The sequence below is a fragment of the Osmia lignaria genome, chromosome 11 (genome assembly GCF_051020975.1).
Source record: "Osmia lignaria lignaria isolate PbOS001 chromosome 11, iyOsmLign1, whole genome shotgun sequence".
Classification (NCBI taxonomy): domain Eukaryota; kingdom Metazoa; phylum Arthropoda; class Insecta; order Hymenoptera; family Megachilidae; genus Osmia; species Osmia lignaria.
This window is the reverse complement of record NC_135042.1, coordinates 3,277,067-3,297,427: the sequence shown is the minus strand read 5'-3', so window position 1 is coordinate 3,297,427 and position 20,361 is coordinate 3,277,067. Positions and strand designations below refer to the sequence as shown.

The 20,361-nt window shown below is 34.5% G+C and overlaps 5 protein-coding genes across 16 annotated transcripts; 3 read left to right on the top strand and 2 right to left on the bottom strand.

The window, feature by feature from the left end:
- The first annotated feature begins 182 nt into the window (after positions 1-182).
- LOC117610403 (COMM domain-containing protein 2-like) lies at positions 183-1,236 on the top strand. The gene is made up of 5 exons (XM_034337740.2): positions 183-413; positions 480-557; positions 618-700; positions 785-958; positions 1,030-1,236. Exons 1-5 carry the CDS (start codon positions 347-349, stop codon positions 1,234-1,236), a joined length of 609 nt encoding a protein of 202 aa, XP_034193631.1. The 5' UTR covers positions 183-346.
- Lop2 (long wavelength sensitive opsin 2) lies at positions 1,210-3,625 on the top strand. Of its 4 annotated transcripts, none has more exons than XM_034337724.2 (9): positions 1,210-1,350; positions 1,708-1,900; positions 1,977-2,215; positions 2,300-2,406; positions 2,485-2,591; positions 2,672-2,819; positions 2,890-3,000; positions 3,076-3,242; positions 3,314-3,625. In XM_034337724.2, the coding sequence occupies exons 2-9, from the start codon at positions 1,710-1,712 to the stop codon at positions 3,429-3,431; spliced, it is 1,188 nt and encodes a 395-aa protein (XP_034193615.1). In that variant the 5' UTR covers positions 1,210-1,350; positions 1,708-1,709; the 3' UTR covers positions 3,432-3,625. The 4 variants fall into 4 exon arrangements, with proteins under 4 accessions (XP_034193615.1, XP_076546897.1, XP_034193614.1 ...); XM_076690782.1 differs by having other exon boundaries at positions 1,332-1,350; positions 1,652-1,900; XM_034337723.2 differs by lacking the exon at positions 1,210-1,350 and adding an exon at positions 1,447-1,581 and having other exon boundaries at positions 1,652-1,900.
- Lop1 (long wavelength sensitive opsin 1) lies at positions 1,821-6,239 on the bottom strand. 6 transcript variants are annotated; one of them, XM_034337730.2, is made up of 9 exons: positions 5,698-6,239; positions 5,229-5,565; positions 4,897-5,144; positions 4,575-4,833; positions 4,332-4,498; positions 4,127-4,265; positions 2,275-3,932; positions 1,963-2,195; positions 1,821-1,866 (listed from the first exon to the last, which is right to left on the bottom strand). In XM_034337730.2, exons 2-6 carry the CDS (start codon positions 5,562-5,564, stop codon positions 4,139-4,141), a joined length of 1,137 nt encoding a protein of 378 aa, XP_034193621.1. In that variant the 5' UTR covers position 5,565; positions 5,698-6,239; the 3' UTR covers positions 1,821-1,866; positions 1,963-2,195; positions 2,275-3,932; positions 4,127-4,138. The 6 variants fall into 6 exon arrangements, with proteins under 6 accessions (XP_034193621.1, XP_034193622.1, XP_076546898.1 ...); XM_034337731.2 differs by having other exon boundaries at positions 4,131-4,265; XM_076690783.1 differs by having other exon boundaries at positions 2,275-2,518; positions 2,573-4,265; positions 5,698-6,238.
- A 3,100-nt stretch (positions 6,240-9,339) lies between these two features.
- On the top strand, positions 9,340-12,903 carry LOC117610482 (major facilitator superfamily domain-containing protein 6). 3 transcript variants are annotated; one of them, XM_076690952.1, is made up of 10 exons: positions 9,340-9,807; positions 10,037-10,218; positions 10,292-10,327; positions 10,427-10,590; positions 10,658-10,988; positions 11,075-11,265; positions 11,326-11,462; positions 11,536-11,651; positions 11,742-11,987; positions 12,061-12,903. In XM_076690952.1, exons 2-10 carry the CDS (start codon positions 10,161-10,163, stop codon positions 12,309-12,311), a joined length of 1,530 nt encoding a protein of 509 aa, XP_076547067.1. In that variant the 5' UTR covers positions 9,340-9,807; positions 10,037-10,160; the 3' UTR covers positions 12,312-12,903. The 3 variants fall into 3 exon arrangements, with proteins under 3 accessions (XP_076547067.1, XP_034193840.2, XP_076547066.1); XM_076690951.1 differs by having other exon boundaries at positions 9,344-9,807; positions 10,292-10,590; positions 12,061-12,207; positions 12,278-12,903; XM_034337949.2 differs by having other exon boundaries at positions 10,292-10,590.
- On the bottom strand, positions 12,810-20,352 carry LOC117610477 (cytoplasmic aconitate hydratase). 2 transcript variants are annotated; one of them, XM_034337933.2, is made up of 15 exons: positions 20,225-20,352; positions 20,038-20,139; positions 19,295-19,387; positions 19,059-19,225; positions 18,839-18,984; positions 18,374-18,767; positions 18,135-18,306; positions 17,852-18,069; positions 14,900-15,059; positions 14,611-14,831; positions 14,366-14,522; positions 14,051-14,286; positions 13,832-13,968; positions 13,451-13,765; positions 12,810-13,330 (listed from the first exon to the last, which is right to left on the bottom strand). In XM_034337933.2, the coding sequence occupies exons 2-15, from the start codon at positions 20,042-20,044 to the stop codon at positions 13,078-13,080; spliced, it is 2,676 nt and encodes an 891-aa protein (XP_034193824.1). In that variant the 5' UTR covers positions 20,045-20,139; positions 20,225-20,352; the 3' UTR covers positions 12,810-13,077. The 2 variants fall into 2 exon arrangements, with proteins under 2 accessions (XP_034193824.1, XP_034193823.1); XM_034337932.2 differs by lacking the exons at positions 20,038-20,139; positions 20,225-20,352 and adding an exon at positions 19,487-19,547.
- Positions 20,353-20,361: the final 9 nt, after the last annotated feature.

Genomic DNA, 20,361 nt, shown 5'->3' with positions numbered 1-20,361 from the left:
ATGTAACCTTGAACATCTTTAAATCTCATGTTTTATTATATTTATTAATAAAGTCTGATCAAAGTTTTTATGATTTTATTTAATTTAGCGATTGTAAATTATAAACTGATATTAAATGATAATAAATACTAATTTTAATTATAAGGCTATATTCGTTTACATTCTCAGCGCTATCTAACAACGTAATGCTAAACTATGATAAAACAAGACTCCATCGATAAATGCGTTTACGTGATTATAAATAAATATGGTGGTCCATATGCCGCCTTTCAGAATCGAGAAATTTTTATTTTCATATGAAATATAAAGCAATTAATTATAACGTTCTTTTTATTAATAAAAAATAATGTTGTTACCGTTAAAACCGGATCATAAAAAACATGTATTGCTTCTTGTAGAACATACACCACAAGGTGGGTATATTTTACGTCCTTTATCGTTGATTTCCTTGTAAAGTAATACTGATCTATTTTCTTTAGTTTTGCAGGACTTTTGTAAATTGGTCATAGATTACCTGCAGAAAGGACCAAATTTTAAATTGTATAATGCAGCTGCTCGTAAGTAGATGTTTGTTTTATAGAAACATAAAGATTGTTTGACATTTCATTTTTTCTCAGAAAAACTTCAAGTTGATATAAATATGATTAAGAATTCAGTTGAAGGACTTGTTAATTTATTACTAGAGAGCTGTAAATATAAGGTAGTACATACATAAATTATATTGATTTTTATTTATGTTGTTCAATATATAAAATAACATGTATGATTTTATTTGTTTTTGCAGCTAAGTTCTGAGGACTTTAGGGATTCCATAATATCTTTAGGTTTTTCAGAAGAACAAGAAATAATATTAAGCAAATTATATAATGTTAAAAAAGATGAAATATTGGATACACTTACAAATATCGGATTTAAGTTACCAGAGTACCATGATATGGAATGGAGATTTGAAGTTCAGGTTTTATATCATTTTATCATTCCATCATTTGTTATGTTTCTATTGTTTTATCATTTAAATGTTTTTTATAGATTGCATCAAGATCACTGTTAAAACAGATTGCTCCTCTCATAACTTTAGATTTTTCAATAAAAAACCCAGACAAAGATGAAAGTATTGACCATGTACTACTTCAAACTGACCCTGTTAATTTATTACATATAACACAGGAGTTGGAGGAGGCTCTTCAAGAGGGTCGTAGTCAACACATTCGTAGACTTTCAAGAGTAGTAAAATGATAGCATCAATGTACACACTTATGTTCAATGGAATAAATTATACACAATTTCAAGAATGTATTGTGTATTATTTGAAATTAGATTAATTATCTAAACTTGAATATAAAAGCGTATGTAAGTTTCATTTTGATTAGATTAGTCTAAATTCCAGCTGACAGCACTTTTCACATGTCATATACTAATGCTGATAAAAGTAATATAAATGCATTCATTTGAATATCTTATTGGATGACTTTATTGGATCTGGCTTTACAAGACGTATAAAAGGAGAATGCTGCATTTGTAGTTGCAGTTATAAAATACAAACGGCTGAATAGAAAAACGAAATGTGCTATGCAAACTTATGTCAGTGTTATATAAATTTCAATTCTTTTTGTAAAATTTTGTTCAACTAATTTCTTGTGATAACATCCAGGTCAAGTGTATGAATTTATTATACGTGCATTAGTGTGTTTTCTTACTTTTTAAAAGATATGGAAACATTAATTTCAACGAACACTTTCAATGCGACGATTTCTCTTTACGATGAAGCTAATCCTTCAGAATTGTCGATCATCACAACTACTGTAGGACCAAAATTTGCAAGACAATGGATGCGTTTTAATAATCAAACAGTTGTTAGCAAAGTACCTGAAGAAATGTTACATTTAATTGATACATATTGGTAATTATAATTATCTTATGTTTTATTTCATATATATAGGTTTATTAATCCTATTTTATTACATTTTAAAATATAGGTACAGGTTTCCTCCATTGAATCCATTATGGCATAAAGTCTTAGGCCTAGTTATGATCATATTAGGAATTATGGGATGGTGTGGAAATGGCGTGGTAGTTTATATTTTTTTAATAACACCCTCGCTAAGAACACCGAGCAACCTTCTTGTAGTAAATCTTGCTTTCTCAGACTTTATAATGATGGGCTTCATGTGTCCTCCCATGGTAATTTGTTGTTTCTACGAAACATGGGTCCTTGGTAAGTAACAATAAATGTGTATTTGTTCATAATTGTGAAATAATATACAGTATTCTCACGTGTAAAATAAACATTTTTATGCAGGAACATTAATGTGTGATATTTATGCAATGATTGGTTCATTATGTGGGTGTGCTTCTATATGGACAATGACAGCTATTGCTTTAGATAGATATAATGTTATAGTGAAGGTATGTCTATGCGTATATCTATAGATAGATATAATCACTGATATTTCCAATGAAAATAATGTCGTAAAATCTTTTCAGGGTATGTCTGGAACACCGCTTACTATTAACAGAGCTATATTTCAAATTTTAGGTATCTGGTTATTTGGTTTATTGTGGACTATTTTACCTTTAGTAGGATGGAACAGGTAAGGTTTTTTAATATCAGGATACATTGTTTCTTAAGTGGCTGGCTATGCTAATGAATAACACATCGCATATCAATTAGGTATGTTCCCGAAGGTAACATGACAGCATGTGGTACGGATTATCTTACCGAGGATTGGGGATCTAAATCTTATATATTAATCTATTCTATGTTCGTTTATTACACTCCATTATTTACTATTATTTATAGTTATTACTTCATTGTTTCTGTAAGTATTTAATTGAAAGAATTTAATTATGTTGACACCTTGTTTACCATAGTAAACACCTGTTAAATAGACGGTCGCTGCACATGAGAAAGCAATGAGAGAACAAGCTAAAAAAATGAATGTCGCCTCTTTACGATCCGGAGAAAATCAAGGCGGTAGTGCGGAAGCAAAATTAGCGAAGGTATTCAATTATAAGTAAAGAATATGATGCATCGTAAACTTTGATTATCATAAAAATAAATTTCGTTTATATCAGGTAGCATTAACAACAATATCATTGTGGTTTATGGCCTGGACACCATATCTTGTAATCAATTATATCGGAATATTCAATCGTTCTCTGATCACACCCTTATTTACTATATGGGGTTCTCTGTTCGCAAAAGCGAATGCAATATATAATCCGATTGTGTATGGAATCAGGTACGTATTCTACAAGTAAATGAACATTATTATCAATGAAATAATTAATTTTTTATTGATATTGTATACAGTCACCCAAAATATAGAGCAGCGCTGAAGGAAAAGCTACCGTTTTTAGTGTGTGGTTCGACCGAGGATCAGGCTGCTGCATCTGGAGGAGAAAAAGCGGAAACAGATGGAAAATCTTAAAACAGTAAAATGCTTCAAGGACGTGTAATTGTATATATACAAAGGTCTTTGGTAAATCAACCTCCGTTTAAGTATGAATTTTTATTTAAGGAAATGTGCTCGCCTGGCGATAATAATTAAAGCAAGCACACTGTTACTTGCATGATTTATTTGCTTTTATAAAATTAAGGTACAGATACGACGCTCCCATCACATTTTACAATAATAGAATATGCTTAGTAAACACAGAGCTGTTGGTACATATGTACCTGCTATACCAAAGTGACCATGTATATTGCTACGCAATAAAATGTACAAAATCAAAATCATCTTACCTATGAATTGATGTTAAATGACTCGCATTGTGGTGAAATGAGAATCATACATTAAATCATAGGCGATTCGAATATTTGCTGATTTAATACCGCGTAATCCAGCAATTCCGTATATGTATTTAGGCATTTTATTTTCTTCTTCATTGAATTAGATCTGCTTGTCAGGCGGCGGCGTTGTCTCTAATTTCTGAACACATTTTCATTTTTATTATTTCAATTTTTCATCGATCTTATCTGGGTTAACGATAAAAAGAAGATCTCTGAACACGACAATCGATGTTAGTATATATATACAAATCGTGTCTGCATTATTCTTATTTAATCAAGTATTTAATCGATTATGTGACCATGCGTGATAATAATTTTGAAAGCGAAAGGTACCGACAAGCTGTTTTACGCGTTTGCTTTTTCGCTGTCCGCGACGGTGGTGGTTGTCGACGTTGCGTCTGCGGGTGGTGCCGGGTTGGCGCACGCCAACGAAGGGAATTTCTCAAACAATGCAGCTCGATACTTCGGATGACTGGAAAAGGATGAAAATTAAACGTAAGAAAAAACTTTCTAAGAATCTGTTAATCGATCCGCGTACCTGATTCCGTATACGATTGGATTGTAAACCGCATTGGCTTTGGCGAACAGAGACCCCCAGATGGTGAAAAGCGGACTGATCTTAACGAGTTCGAAACATCCGGAGAAATTGATGACCAAGTATGGTGTCCATGCCATGAACCATAAAGAGATGGTCATAAGAGCGACCTAAAAATCATTAAAACGTTTTGTCGTTGAATTGCTTGTTAGAACAGAAGATCGAGATATACATATATCTTTGTACCTTTGCCAGTTTACACTCGGCACTGGTGTTTTGATTCTCCGACGATCGTAGAGAAGCGACGTTCATCTTTTTCGCTTGCTCACGCATGTTCTTCTCGTGAGTAGCGACCGCCTGAATGATGAACCAATAACTCCAAATGATAAGAAACAGGGGCAAGAGGTACACCCATATGCTGTACATGACTATGTAAGAGATGGAGCTAAAATCCTTGGTGAAGTAATCGGTGCCACAGGCGGTCATATTACCTTCCGGTACGTATCTAATAAAACGTATTGATTATTGATATTTATCCGCGAATAGTTATTTAAATGAAATGATTTACCGATTCCAGCCTAGCACAGGAGCAACGGTCCATATTAACGAGAAGAGCCATATGCCCAGTAAACGGAGGAGAGCTCCGTTAATGGTCAGTGGTCTACCAGATAACCCTTTGACGATCACGTTGTACCTATCGAACGCGATCGCTGTCATTGTCCATATGGAGCTACATCCGAACAAGGAGCCCAACATCGCGTAGATTTGACAGAAAAGAGGTCCGAATACCCATGTCTCGAAATAACAATTGATTATCTATCGAGGAAAGGAGAATGCCGATCGTCGTTGTTAGTTAATTAGGAGATCGAAGAATTTCTAATGTTTAACAGTTCGACGCACCATAGGCGGAGACATGCAGAACATCATTAGGAAGTCGCTGATGGCAAGGTTGATTACGAATAGATTGCTCGGCGTGCGAAGACTTTTTGTCGAAAGGAATATGTAAACGACCATGCCGTTTCCCGATACGGAGATGAAACCAAGTATACCGATCACCAAGCCGAGAATCGCGTGCCATAACGGGTTCAGGGGTGGGTACTGGTACCAGTGAGCGTCGATCAGATGGAGCATATCCGGTGGAACCTTGTCGACCACCGTCACGTTACCAAACTGATTACCACCTTGGCCACCCGCCCATGAATGGGCCTCGAAGATCGGCCCCGAAACGTGAGGCATTCTGAAATCTGTAAACGTTAAAACGGCACACCCCTGTTGACACTGTCATTCGATCGGATGATCGATCAAACAAACTTTCACATTTTCTAACTTGGACCGAACGAAACACCAACACACTATCTTCGCGACTCACCTGCGGACTACTTGGAGAAAATCGTGGTAAAACGAACTAATCCAAGCGCGCGTTTCAGTTACGATTGGCCACGATGAATTCTTTAAATTGAATAGGATTTAGGAATAGGCTGGTTAGGTCCACTGTTGGATGCGGCTCGTTCCAAACTCCTCCGACTTCCGTTTAAATATGAATCGACCACTTCGCTCGGCTCTCCCATATGTACCCTTACGTCTGCTTTTCTTCCTATATGTCATCGCGATCTAAGACGACAAACAGTCTTAAGAAGGTCTTTATTAAGTTAACGAGGATTTAAGAATACCTTGGTGTATTCTTTAGTGCCGCACACAGAAACCTTATAAAGTTAAAATAAGAATAAAACACGAAGAATCACCCTATCCTTTGATACCCTTCTCCTACAGCAATCTTAAACTTGTAATAGAATCTTTGCAATCTTTCTTACGTTAGTCGTTTGAATACCTTTTAAAAACTGTCAATGCGTTTTAATCAATTTTCTTCCCGCATCGATGTCTTTGTTCACGCGAAAGGGAGAAATATTAAAACGACCATATTTACGCATTCGTGATTTTTATAGATATAGATATATTTATTTAGATTTAAACTTTAATATGGTTTCATGATGTAACGAGCTTATTATAATAGTGTGTAATGTTGTTGTTCAGCTTTGGTAGACTCCAGAATAGAGTTTTGTGTTTTCTTCTTATAAGAAAAGGGGGTGCAGATCCTACCTTTCAAACATACACATACCCTTAATTTATTTTCTAAGTTTATTTAATTTACATTATTGATTTTCTTAGTTTATTATATAAACTCATAAGGAAGATGAAATTTATGATTTTATTTCTCTGGTGGCCCTTGGCTCACCATCCCTTTTATTTATTATTGACTGACTTATTAATAGATGGAATTTAAATTAACCGCTTGGCGCTGAAGCGCGGTGGTTTGTTTCATTTTAAACCCTTGCGCCATCTATCAACAAACCGCGGAAACTAGTCGATAAATGAGTTCCACAGTTTTCGGATAGATGGCGATAGGGTATCCCAGTTTCAGAAGTCGGTAAGTCGGTAAGTTACCGAAACCGAGGATCACTAACCTACATGAAGCTAGTGAGAAGGAATAATAAAATATGATTATTTTTAATTTTTCTTAGTGTATTTCGTTTGTAAATCGTTTGTGATTGATTATGAGTCTATTTTTAACGTTTATGGCAAATTATTTCTTTTGTAATTAGCAATTTTATTTTAGTCATCATGTGAGCCGAAACTTTTTTGTAATTTTTTATAATAAACAGATTTTGTGATAATTGATAACTGTAATTGATTGGAAATCGTTAGTGATTTACAAATATATCATTTTCATTGTTTGTGAGTGAATTATTTCTTAATTATTTACAAGTTCGTTTTATATAAAGTAGCTGTACTGCGCATGCGCTACAGATCCGGTCGTACCCATCACTATCGTGAACAAGTGAGTTTCACGATTTGCTCGTTTTTAGGTCTTATATTTCGCTAGATTGGCTCAAACCCATCACTATCCCGAACAAGTGAGTTTCACGATTTGTTCGTTTTTCGTTCTTATATTTCGCTACTTACCTCGGGGTCCCTGAAACCCCAGATACCATAATGTCGGTATGCATAGTCATTGGTACTTTGGGGTCTCCGAAACCCCCGATGCTATAATCTCGGTAGGTAGAGTATTATTTGTGTTTTGGGGTCACTGAAACCCCTGATACCATAATGTCGGTATGCAAAGAGAGTCATTGGTGCTTTGGGGTCTCCGAAACCCCAGATACCTTAATCTCGGTATGTAAAGAGAGTCATTGGTGCTTTGGGGTCTCCGATACCCCAGGTACCATAATGTCGATATGCAAACAGAGTCATTGGTACTTTGGGGTCTCCGACACCCCGGATGCTATAATCTCGGTATGTAGAGTATCACTTGGGTTCTGGGGTCTCTGAAACCCCTGATACCATAATGTCGGTATGTAAAGAGAGTCATCGGTGCTCTGGGGTCTCCGAAACCCCAGATACCATAATGTCGGTATGCAAAGAGCGTCATTGGTGCTTCGGGGTCCCTGACACCCCGGATAATATCAGGACCGTATGAAGAGGGCACAACCAGTATAAGTTTTTTCCGGAGTTTATTTAATTGACTTCATTCATTTTTTTTTTGCTTATTAAATAAGCTCATCAAAGCGGATAACATTTATGATTATATCCCTCTTCTGTCCCTTTACTTTTCCAGTTATTTATATACTTCTATCCCTCATTATAGGCCAAGGCCATCTCAGTAGCTATTGCATCCCTGCATTCCTTCCTTCGCAGCATTCCTACCATCGCATCATTCCTTCCATCGCAGCATTCCTTCCATCACAGCATTCCTTACATTCCTGTAACCCTGAAATGCCCATTTTTTTTTTTTTTTTTTTTATTTTAACGTGGTGGAAATCTTCAGAAAGACACCTTCAGCCCCCCTGGGGAGGGGCCGGAGGTAGTGTGGGATTTTTACCCACTAAAACCACCACGGTGGCCTGCAGTAGGGCGGTAGTGAGGGCCCTTTGACCCCCCGCCAGGTGACAAACTCCGCCGACATCGGGGGCCACACCCGATGCCGGCACTCCTCGAGCCGCGTGCTATGGAGACCGGGGCTCCAGCCCCGGACCCCTAGGAGATTCCTTTACATCCCGCGTTCCATTACAGTGCTCCATCCCTTACATCCCGTCATCCCTTAAATCCCTCCAATCTTATCATCCCTACACTCTTTTCATCCTGTCACTCTATTCATCCCTACATTCCTTATAATTTCGCGAGAATTTCGAAAATACAGCGCCCCCTAACGGCAAAAATGCGAACTAAAATTCGATGTTGAATCAGCGCCATCTGGTTTCGGAAATAGGGACTAAACCAGGCACCATTTTTGGCCCTCTGGCGGCAAAAATGTGAACTAAAATCTCGACGTTCGATCAGCGCCATCTGGTTTCGGAAAAAGGAACTAAATCATGCACCATTTTTGGCCCTCTGGCGGCAAAAATGTGAACTAAAATCTCGACGCCGGATCAGCGCCCTCTGGCGGCGAAAAAGGGAACTAACTTACCTTCACTTACCTTTACTCGAAACAGTCTTTATAATATATTTATTATAAGGGATGCAGAGATGTAAGGAATGTAGGGATGAAAGGAATGTAGGGATGCAAATAATGTAAGGATATAAGGGATGAAGCGATGTTAGGAATGCAGGGATGAAGATATGTAAGGACTGTAGGGATATAAGGGATAAACCGATGTAAGGAATGTAGGGATGTAAACAACGTAGGGATGTAACGAATGTAGGGATGTAAGGGAAGAAGCGATGTGAGGAATGTAGGGGTGAAAACAATGTAGGGTTGTAAGGGATGAAGCGATGTAAGGAATGTACTAGTCGGTGAATGGGTTCAGCAGTTTCCGGCGAGATGGCGCTAGGGTACCCCTTTATCGCGGTCTTTTTAAAATAAGCCAAAATTATTAATGAATGTTAATAATTTTCAAACATTTATAAACCCTTTAAAAACCTAAAGATGATTGATGTATGTATTTTAAAATATATATTTATTGCGCAGCTGTTTCAGAAACTACCATAATAACATATGCCTATACCTAAAAAATGATTACATACATCGGTTTTTAGTCATAACAAAGTTATAAATTAAATATAATACTGCCTAATAAGTTAATAAAGCTGTAAACAACACAGAATTTATGCTAATTTTTTTTTAGTGTTGACCGAAAAATTCGCAAAAATGGATAACTCTGCTGTACCAAGTAATAAATATGTATATAAGTACACCTCTAGAATTATAACCCCTAGAGAACAAAGGCATGTCTATTAGTTCTAAAAAATATTCTATTTTGCAATTTATATGCATTAGAAGTGTCGCCAGATGAATGCTTCGTAATAATGTCCCACTACGTCATGGAGAACTATACATGTATAAATGTATAATAATCTACTTATAAATACATACTATGATGTGACAATATGAAAGTTGTCAAAGAAGGGAAAATAATCTGGAAGAACAGCTGATACTAAACAGCTACACTATTCTTTCTCTATTAGTTTAATTTCTCCCATTAAAGTAATTAATTCTATTTAAACTTAATTCATTCATTTAAATGTTAACTATTTGATAGTGTAAGTGTTAATTGCTATTATGTTTTCTACCTATAATTTGAAATAGCATTTTGGGATTTAATAAAACTGATATGATATCTCTGCTCTTGGGATATTTGTATTTCTTATCTTACCTTGTATACAATACTTAATATGCTATCTTGTATCTCTTTATATGCGTCAATTTATTACAGTTAATTATGTGTAACTATCTATTGCGATTTAAGAAAACAACATTTAATTAAACTTGAATATCACTGTTTAAAATGAACTAAAATTTTTCTTCCAAAATATTAACTTTTACGGAGTAAACAAAAAATGAAAATAAATTACACACAGTTGCCTATAAAGGCACATTATTTTTTCTTCATGGCAGGCAAGTAAAACTTAATATTGTTTTATTTATTAATATAGTTTCTCTTAATACATTGTATTATTTCTTCTTGCAGCAATGGGACCAATTCTTCCATTTTTACCAGTTTATGGTAAACAACTTGGTATTTCTGTAGTGGTCATGGGTAGCATCACAGCTATTTTACCAATTGTATTCCTAATTGCTAAACCAGCTTTCGGCTTTCTTGTAGATTGTTTTCATGCTTGGAGGAAAACAATTTTTATAGCATTACTAGCAACAACAAGTAGTTGCTATATTTGTATGTGTTTCTTACCAGTACTTCCAAGTCCAATTTTACCAGACCACAATTTTAATAATATATCTTGTACTTCGATACCTCAATGTTCTCCAGAGGTAAGTTTTTAGTTTAGATATATATCTGCTTGAAATATAAAAATCTGTAATTGCAAACTCATTTAAGGATATCTCAAGACCACGTTTGTGTACTGGAATAAAAAATGCCATGTGCCAATGGACTTGCATGGATAGAAATTTTTTTGTGCCAGTACAATTTCAAGGAGTCAACAAAGAAATTGATTTTTCTTCAAATACGACGTGTATAATCGATGCCAATATGACATCGTATTGTTCTGAAAACTCTAACTGTGATATTACCTGTGGTACTTTTGAAGAACATAATTGTTTATACGGGTCCATAACTTTTTGGGGGTTTATCCTTTTAATGTCTCTTGGTAATATTGGTTTCAATGTAAGCAATTGTATAAGCGACGCAATTTGTTTTGATATATTAGGTATTTCATACCTTTCCTAATTCTTTTTCTTTTTCGATACAGTTTTTAAAATAACTTTATACTTTATTAATATAATAAAATTACAGGTGACGATAACCAAATGGGATACGGTAGACAACGTGTTTGGGGAACTATAGGTTTTGGAATTTCCGCTTTCTTAGCTGGTTATGCGGTTGACTATTGGTCTAACGGAGAAATTATAAAAACTTACACACCTGCGTTTTTACTTGTGTTTGTATTTTCATTCATTGATATATTTTGTTGCAAGAAACTGGATGTAAGTATTTCATAGACATTTGAAAAAAGCAAGAAATTTATATAATCTAATTATTTTCAGTTACCAATGATGGGAGGATCAGCAGATATATTGAAAGATGTCTTTCAATTATTAAAATTAAAACCTATCATTATATTTCTTATCTTTGCAACTGTTGCTGGAATTCTTGACAGCTTCATAATATATTTTTTATTTTGGTAAAGTAATTACCATTCAAAAAATAGAATATAATTACATTTGTATTTTAGAAGTAATATTATTTGTACTTAGGTACTTAGAAGATCTTGCAAGGGCGACTGGTTACATGGGGGAAATTAAATTAATAGAAGGTTTAATAGTTGCTGCAGAAACATTAGGCGGCGAAGTAATATTCTTTTCCATGTCTGGTATATCATTTATCTTCTCCTTTTTTTACATACTTACAAACTTTCATATAATTGTAATAACAATGTAATCGTTTTTTTGTTTGTAAACAGGTAAAATTTTAAAGAAACTAGGATTTGGATACACTTTTACATTTTGTTTCGTATGCTATGCTCTGCGATTTGGTTTAATTTCTTTGGTATCAACTCCATGGTGGGTCATTCCAATTGAATTATTTATGCAAGGACCTACCTATGCACTTTGTTATACAACGATAGTTGCGTATGCAAGTAAAGTTGCACCACCTGGAACATCAGCTACCGTTCAAGGAATAGTAGCTGGGATGGATGATGGTTTTGGTAATAAAATTTATTTTTAATCAAGCGCCGTAAGGATAATAAATTTTCATATTCAAGTTTTATTCTGTTTCAGGTTTTGCAATTGGTAGTCTAATAAGTGGTATTTTATATAAGCAATTTGGTGGAGTAATAACGTTACGGATATATTCATTGATTGCCGTTATAACTGCATTCTTATACCTCATTTTGTACTTGCTTTATTTAAAGCATACCACACCAGGTATAACCATCTCAGTCTTCATTTTATCTTCAATATGTCTGTTATTAAAAGTTTTGCTTATTACGTGTAGATACGAAAAAGAACGTAGAATGGAAGACGCCTGAAGAAGCTCAAATACAATGCGCTACCGCGGATAGCTGATTATAATTCAAATCAATTTATTTCCATTGGAAATATTGTTACCAGTACTGTAGTGATTACTATTGGTACAAATTATTAATCAAAATATATTGTTATATAAATAATTGTAATATTAAATGGACAGTGTTATGCATAACACTCTATCTATATTTTTATAATGATCTACTGATGAAATAAAATACGAGATTTTTTCTAACACGAATAAGATGAAAAATATGAAACAAACGTGTAATGTAAAGTTAATGTTTTTTTTTAAATCTTATTATATTGATTATACAAAACATTCGTAGTACCGTATATTCATATAGATTGTGATATTTTATAACTAGGAATATTAGTTATAGTTTAAGACATCACTAATGTAATAATTGTTAACACTTTATTATATTAACAAATGTTTTTAACGATTATTATAAAATTTAAGAATTATAACCCGATTTATTTCGTACTAAATCGTACTATTTAGTAAAAAAAAAAAACCGAAGTTTTATTTAACTGTGTAAGACACCTTTCCGAACATTTTAAAGACAAACATTTGCAATACACAAAAATAAATATATTTGTCCAACTTAATATCTTTGTTACTTTTTCTTCGCGGCTTGCAGTAAACTTTCTTTTAACTTATTTATAAAGGATATGGATGTAATCAGACATTATATGCTTGAAATCCAAACTCCAACATTAAGTATTCCGTTAAGTAACATTTGACATTAACATAATAGCAACTTATCAAAGCATTCTTCTAATCATATAATTCAGAATGCCACCATTTTTGAAGTATGTTAAATCTACTTCGGTGTCGAATCGTGAAATTACTTCAAACTTTTTTCCATCGTCCGTGGTAACGGTAATTTTTTGACCAGGCTGATAATTCTCGGGGACTGCTATATCATATAACTCATAACCGGTCAATCCTAAAGACTCTGCATTTTGTCCAGGTAGATATTGTAGTGGAATTATACCCATACCTACTAAATTTGACCTGGAAAAAGGACGAGCAATAAAATATTGTGAAAGGTGAACACCGTTTATGGTACAAATTCCTTGAATACCGTTTACAATATTTTTAATAATAATCATTTCTTTAACAAGTAAAATTCACCTGTGTATTCTTTCGTAAGATTCAGCTATAACGGCTCGAATTCCAAGAAGATACGGTCCTTTCGCAGCCCAATCTCTCGAAGATCCTGATCCATATTCTTTACCAACAAGAAGAATTAAAGGTGTTTGATCTTTACCATATTTTTCAGCCGCATCGTAAACATCCATCTCTTCTTTAGTAGGAATGTGAATAGTACGTGGTCCAGGTTTTCCAATGAATTTGTTAAGCAAACGAATGTTAGCGAATGTACCCCGTGCCATTACAGCATCGTTACCTCGGCGTGATCCGTAAGAGTTAAAATGTTTTGGTGTCAATCTAAAAGAAAAAGAAAATAATTAGAAGAAATGCTTATACGATTAATCCAGGCGGTTTTAAACGTACCCTCGGCTCGCAAGATAACGCGCTGCTGGAGAATTGCGTGCAATGCTTCCAGCTGGACTAATATGATCCGTGGTAACAGAATCTCCAAGATAAAGGAGAACGCGTGCTTTACTAACCGGTTTTATTGTTGGTAGTTCCTAAGTGTATCAATAAAATTATGGATCAATAAAATAAATGATCTCTATAGAAAATATATTGTTAACAGAATATTCAATTTACCTTAGTCAAATTATCAAAGTACGGTGGACTTTTAACGTACGTAGAATTTGGGTCCCATGGATATAATTTACCTTCAGGTGCTGCCAAACTTGCCCAACTACTGCTACCTTTCTCTATTTTACTATAAACTTCTTTGAACATAGCTGGAATGACGTGCTTTTGTTCTACAGCTTGAATGTCCGCTCTGGTAGGCCAAATGTCTTGTAGAAACACCGGACTGCCATCAGCTCGACGACCTGAGTAATTTTAATATTGCTTATCGTACCAGGTAGACCCATTAAAGTCAATCTTTTCAAGGGTGGAGTATCTATTTACCAAGTGGTTCCTTTTCGAAATCTATATCCACTGTTCCGGCAATGGCATAAGCAATTACCAAAAGCGGCGAGGCCAAGTAATTAGCTCGTGTATTGGGATGAATTCTGCCTTCAAAATTTCGGTTACCAGATAGTACACCGCAACATATCAACTCATTCTAATTAAAAATAATAATAATAAAAAATTATGAATTCAATTAATGTTTGAATAAGTAAAAAAAAAAAAATTCAAACTGTTAGATTTACTTTTTCAATAGTTTCAACAATATTATCTGGTAAAGGACCGCTGTTACCGATACAGGTCATACATCCATATCCAACGATATCAAAGCCTAATTTTGTTAGATACGGTACCACTCCGCTTTCTTTTAAATAATAAGTTACCACACCAGATCCGGGTGACAATGATGTTTTGATATATGGCGCGACACTCAAGCCAGCTTCGACTGCCTTTTTCGCAAGGAGACCTAAAATAAATGTTTCATAAGTTTTCAAGGAAAACGATTCTTAATAAAGCGGGTGCTATATTCTTTACCTGCTCCTAGCATGACACTAGGGTTACTAGTGTTAGTACAACTAGTAATTGCAGCGATGACCACCGAACCGTGCCTCAGTTTATAATCCTTGCCTTCATATTCAAACATACCTACAGTGTCCACCTTTTCAGGGCTTAGGCCGTATCCCTTAAATCCTACCTGGAAACAAAACACCGCCTATATGTAATATTTCCAAAATATTTAAAAATAGATTCAATGGTAATTATTTGGTAAAATATTTTTACACACGATGCATTTTGATAATAATTAAAACGAATTTCTTTTTCATGCAACACAACCACACTTGGATTCATTTACTCAGAGTGTTATAAAAGTTTGATGACCTGAAGAATGTAAATGACCTTTCAAATTCTAGAATTCATTGTCCGACGACTTATATTGCTGAAGAAGCATAAACCAGCAATTCTCTGCTTATTTGAAAATGAAATATTCAGTTAATACAGTTACTTTAATTTACTAATATCTCATTTTCTTATACAAATATCTATTACAATCCTTTAGAATTTCTTTTCCTCATTTTAGTCGCATGGGACAATAGATTCTAAGGAAATTCCATAAACTCATATTGTAGCCACTGTAATTAGTTCCTGGAATGGAAACGTATCGAAATCGCTACCTAGGGGACCCTTAACCCTGCCAAGGAATATGAATCAGTTTAGAACAATTACGTTGTTGACGTCATTGTTTGAGCTTTTCTCGCGTTTCACAAATTCTATGCCAGCCGAACAGTTATTTTCCCCATTCTTCTGATCCGAAAGGAAATTGGTAGAATTATGAAGGGGGCCAATACCTCTCGACTAAATGACCTTTACCGTAAGGTACATTAGGAGAAATATTCGGCAACATTGCAAATATTCGGTTACATTGTAATGGTAAAAATAATTTTACAGAAACAATTCGTGCGAACGCGAGTACAAAACCAATCGTTTGCAATACGAGGCACAGCGACGTAAGGCAGTGGTATGCAATAAAACGCGCGAGCTTTGCAAAATGAATGGATGTTGTATCAGCAATTTCAGCGAGGTTGCACGACGTTCGTGGCCTCATCGAAGGCAGTCGCTCGTGTTCTCCGGGAAATTCAAGATCGATCGATCATCGGTAAGTTATTTTTCATTATTCCACTCTCTAACAGTAACTTTTAATAGTTATTAGTCTCATTAGAAGAAACTACATTTGTTAAATATTTCTTCAAACTTCTATAGATACTATAATATTTATAAACATTCATTTTGCACGCTTGTTAAATGAACATCTTCTTCATTTCTTCGTTTTTAATAGAGAATTCAAAAAAAGAAATGAAACGCGTTTCTTAAGCTGGATCCATTATCGTAGATCCGAAAAATCGATGACAAAAGAGCGTTGAATTTCACGGCATAAAAGAACAGTCAGCTTTCTATGATTCACGTGGATGAGTTTTCAGCAAATGTCCTCGCTGTGATAGCATAGTAACGCGATTCCAGTGTTGAACATCTTTCAATAGAAATCGATCGGTCCCTTGTTTTTTAAATTACGGCCGCTCATTGTTGGTTCATCATCACGTTCGCACGTTTATCGTTACCTATTTCAACCAATATTTGTGCCATAAACGCCGATTCGCCATTAAAATTAAATTATCTAAAATACACAGTATGCATTAATTCATTGTTCATACATTATTTGATCTGAAGAGAATAATTAATTTGTACAATCTAATTATTTTGAATTGGAATTTTATATTCGAGCTCAGAATAAATTGCAAGATTCAAAATTAATCATTCGAATAGCTTGCAAAACGAATATCTGTAAATATCCATATGAATTATAAAGAAATCTAATCAATATTAATTTTAACAAAACTGATCTAAATAATTAATGGATAGCAGAAAATCCTCATCTACCTGACACGTTGAGAAAGGTATAGGAAATTCGTGGAACATTCACCGGGGTCGAAGATGGCCTGCACTGTTCTTTCAGGGGGTGGGGACATCCTAAACATATATAAGTGTGGCTTGACCAGCGCGGAAGGTCACCAGTATACAATTAGCGTGCGAACAGTGAATTAGTCTTCTCGAACTACATCAACTAGTGCTTCCTCTACCATATTTTAATATTGAGAGTTATAATATTAAATATGTTCAGTCAATAGAAGTTGGTTCCAGAAACAGTCTACAAACCAGTGTAATTAACAGAAGCTGCTGTTGGATGAAATCTCGTCCGGTGTGGTTGGAATAAAAACCTCACCGGGTAGGATTCATCCAACATTTGTTTCTACTCTACAATATCCAGCGTGAATTTTATTCGTGCAATTCTTGTTATTAGGGACGAAGTATTCGTCTAGTGTAACGTTGCAACAAAGTCGTGACTAGATCGAAATACTCGTCCCCGATAACGAGATTATCGACACGAAGAAACGTGCTCGCTTAACTATAATACATCATCAAACAGTCCCGTTTATTTTTCTTTGGTGATCTAACTGTATGGTGAATCGAAAGACCATAAAGCTAGATCAGCAAGGCAAAATGTACGAGACATAGCCACGTGGATGCTTCAATGGTAAAAATAAGGTAAAAGAAATTTTGCAAATCATTTTTAGATGAAAGAGTCCGGAGGAACTGTTGCTGTGATGTGTCATTGGTGAAAAATTCATATCACAGCAGTAGTTACCTGGGATTCTTTCTTCTTTCTTCACCGTTACCGAAGAATCACGCTTGAAAACGCGCAAAGAACAGCACCAGCGGATGAAATTTGAAGTACGGCATGGGATGAACGTGATCCTGGTTGACGGTAATGATTGATCGTCACTGGGTTATGTTTGTCCCATACGAATACTGACCAATCATCGTCTTTTCATATTAATTTTCATACTAATCCTAAATTTCCCATACTACATGTATTAGCACATAAACGAAGTTTTCTATGTTAATAATACGATAATTTAAATGAACTGTAACCTTGTTGGTAAGGCAATTCTTGAAGTCCGTTTTCATATCCGTCACAGAAACACGATCGTGAGGCCTTTTCGGACCACTGACACTGGACACCACCGTTGCTAAATCTAGGGTTACTATCTCGGAGAAGATTGGATCTTGACTTTGATCGTCGTAGTTTCTTAACATACGCACAGCGCTCAGATATTTTTCAATTCTCTCAATATGTTCTTCGGATCTTCCTATAAGAAATTTTTGTATAAAGCGAATTCAATTGGAAGTTTAAAAATTTGTCAATATTATCTACCTGTTTGTCTAAGGTATGTCAAACTTTGTTGATCAACTGGAAAGAATCCAACTGTAGCACCATACTCTGGACACATATTAGATATCGTGGCGCGATCAGCTATGCTCAACTGAGATACACCGGGACCAAAGAATTCTACAAACTTCCCGACCACTCCGACTTGACGAAGATTCTGCAAGTATAGAAAAATATAGCGTAACAATTTTATACAAATTCAATTTTATTATTAAATGTTTCACCTTTGTGATAGTAAGAACAAGATCTGTCGAAGTAGCATACTGATTCAAGACTCCTTCTAATCTATATCCCACTACTTTTGGTACAAGCATCGATATCGCTTGTCCTAACATAACAGCTTCAGCTTCGATTCCTCCGACACCCCAACCAAGAACACCTAGTCCATTAATCATGGTCGTGTGAGAATCCGTTCCAACTACGCTATCAGGATAAAGTAAACTATTTCTATCGAACACGACTCTAGCGAGATATTCTAAATTCACTTGATGTACTATCCCACTCCCTGGGGGTACGATCAACATATTTTCGAATGCCTTTGCTCCCCATTTAAGAAACATAAAACGTTCCTTGTTTCTCTCAAATTCAAGGTCTTCATTTTTTTTCAGTGCATCGGTACTAAAACAAATCGTTTGATATTTAGATACCATTTAAGATTGCTTCGCATCACGGTAGGGGAAATGATTTACCTTCTAATAAAGTCAACTTGTATCGAATGATCGATAACAAGATCCGACGGACATATAGGATTTATTTTATCTGGATCAGCCGCTAATCTTTTAACGGCGTCTCTCATCGCCGCAAAATCTACCACAGCTGGAACTCCAGTGAAATCCTATTTTAAAAAAAAAGAAAAATTAATTGAAAATAAGATGAATCTATATAGGCAGTTTCTTTAGAAATACATACTTGTAATATTACTCTTGCTGGTTTGAAAGCCACTTCTGGTCCATCTCCAAGAGCCTGGTTAACTTCCCAATCTAAAATTTTTTCTACATCTCTTTGTTTCACTTGAAAGTTGTCACAGTTTCTGACAGCGCTTTCTAGCAGCACTCTAACAGAGAAAGGTAACCTATCTACAGAAATCATAAATTTTAGTAATAATTTGTTTTTCATAATCATACATATAATTTATAGATACTCACCATACTTTTTTTCAAAGCTGGAAATATCATAATACTTGTATTCTTTTGATCCAATTTTCAGGGGCTTCAATATATTATTGTATGGGTTATTTCCTAAAACAGATTTAATATAAAATATTACATCATGTATCTTACTCTTTTTTAGGCTACTACCATATTAGAAAACGAATTTAACATTTTTATGGGTAATACCTTGAAACACAGAGAAAATTCTTTTTAATATATATTTATTTAACATTATTTATCAACTTTATATAGAATTTTGTTTTCAATGAATACAAATAACAGTTACACTGAAATCATAATGTTATTTAAATATTTATAATACTACATTTAATTGTAATAATATTGTTCTATGTGAAATTAGCAAAATTTAAATTGACTTGTCAAATGTAACAGGTGTCATAATTACGTTATGACCCCCATATCCTGTAATATTTTTAATTTTACTTTTATATAAAAATTGAAATGACATTTTATTGATAATACTACATGCTATTATACAGAAATAATACGTAATTATATACATATGATTATAAGATGTCCTTTTTTCCGGTGATTTCTCAAATTGATAATGTTATGAAACATTGAAATTCTGATGAACAAAATAATTTTTTGATTGTTTCAGAGTAACGAGACTAAGATAAATAAGTAAATTAGCGTAAACATTATTTATATCTCTTTATAGTTGAGTTTTTTTCTTAACAATATTAAGAACAAGCGGATCAGATCTTCGCACTTACCAGCCATGATTGTCACTGTACCAGTCACGTCGTCCAATTCGCTTACAAAGCGATATTATTTATACAGGGTGTCATCTTATCAATAAACATTAACGAATTTACCTGTAAAGAAAATTTATCAACTTAGTTATATAATGTAAACTTGTACACTGTGTACTGTATGCTATTTGCTAAAAATATAACTTACTTGTTGATTTTATAAATATACTTTTTATCGTTTTGTTTGATAAACTTTAATTTTTTAAAATAAATAAAGCAGTGAATATTTCTTCTGCAACCACTCTATGCATTCGATAATCGACCAGGAATGCGATGCATCGAATG

Bases quoted from the DNA above. Each gene is read 5' to 3' on its own strand.
- LOC117610477 (XM_034337932.2), bottom strand. From the start codon at position 19,532: ATGTTAAATAAATATATATTAAAAAGAATTTTCTCTGTGTTTCAAG. The intron at 18,985-19,058 runs GTATGTATTTCT...TTTTTAAAATAG, and splicing joins CAGCAAGAGTAATATTACAA to GATTTCACTGGAGTTCCAGC. The intron at 13,969-14,050 runs GTAAATTGAATA...TGATACACTTAG, and splicing joins ACTTTGATAATTTGACTAAG to GAACTACCAACAATAAAACC.
- Lop2 (XM_034337724.2), top strand. From the start codon at position 1,710: ATGGAAACATTAATTTCAACGAACACTTTCAATGCGACGATTTCTCTT. The intron at 1,901-1,976 runs GTAATTATAATT...TTTAAAATATAG, and splicing joins CATTTAATTGATACATATTG to GTACAGGTTTCCTCCATTGA. The intron at 2,592-2,671 runs GTAAGGTTTTTT...CATATCAATTAG, and splicing joins CCTTTAGTAGGATGGAACAG to GTATGTTCCCGAAGGTAACA.
- Lop1 (XM_034337729.2), bottom strand. From the start codon at position 5,564: ATGCCTCACGTTTCGGGGCCGATCTTCGAGGCCCATTCATGGGCGGGT. The intron at 5,145-5,228 runs GTGCGTCGAACT...TTTCCTCGATAG, and splicing joins TCTGCATGTCTCCGCCTATG to ATAATCAATTGTTATTTCGA. The intron at 4,266-4,331 runs GTACGCGGATCG...ATCCTTTTCCAG, and splicing joins CCAATCGTATACGGAATCAG to TCATCCGAAGTATCGAGCTG.
- LOC117610403 (XM_034337740.2), top strand. From the start codon at position 347: ATGTTGTTACCGTTAAAACCGGATCATAAAAAACATGTATTGCTTCTT. The intron at 414-479 runs GTGGGTATATTT...TATTTTCTTTAG, and splicing joins TGTAGAACATACACCACAAG to TTTTGCAGGACTTTTGTAAA. The intron at 558-617 runs GTAAGTAGATGT...ATTTTTTCTCAG, and splicing joins ATTGTATAATGCAGCTGCTC to AAAAACTTCAAGTTGATATA.
- LOC117610482 (XM_034337949.2), top strand. From the start codon at position 10,161: ATGAAAATAAATTACACACAGTTGCCTATAAAGGCACATTATTTTTTC. The intron at 10,219-10,291 runs GCAAGTAAAACT...TTCTTCTTGCAG, and splicing joins TTATTTTTTCTTCATGGCAG to CAATGGGACCAATTCTTCCA. The intron at 10,989-11,074 runs GTATTTCATACC...ATAAAATTACAG, and splicing joins AATTTGTTTTGATATATTAG to GTGACGATAACCAAATGGGA.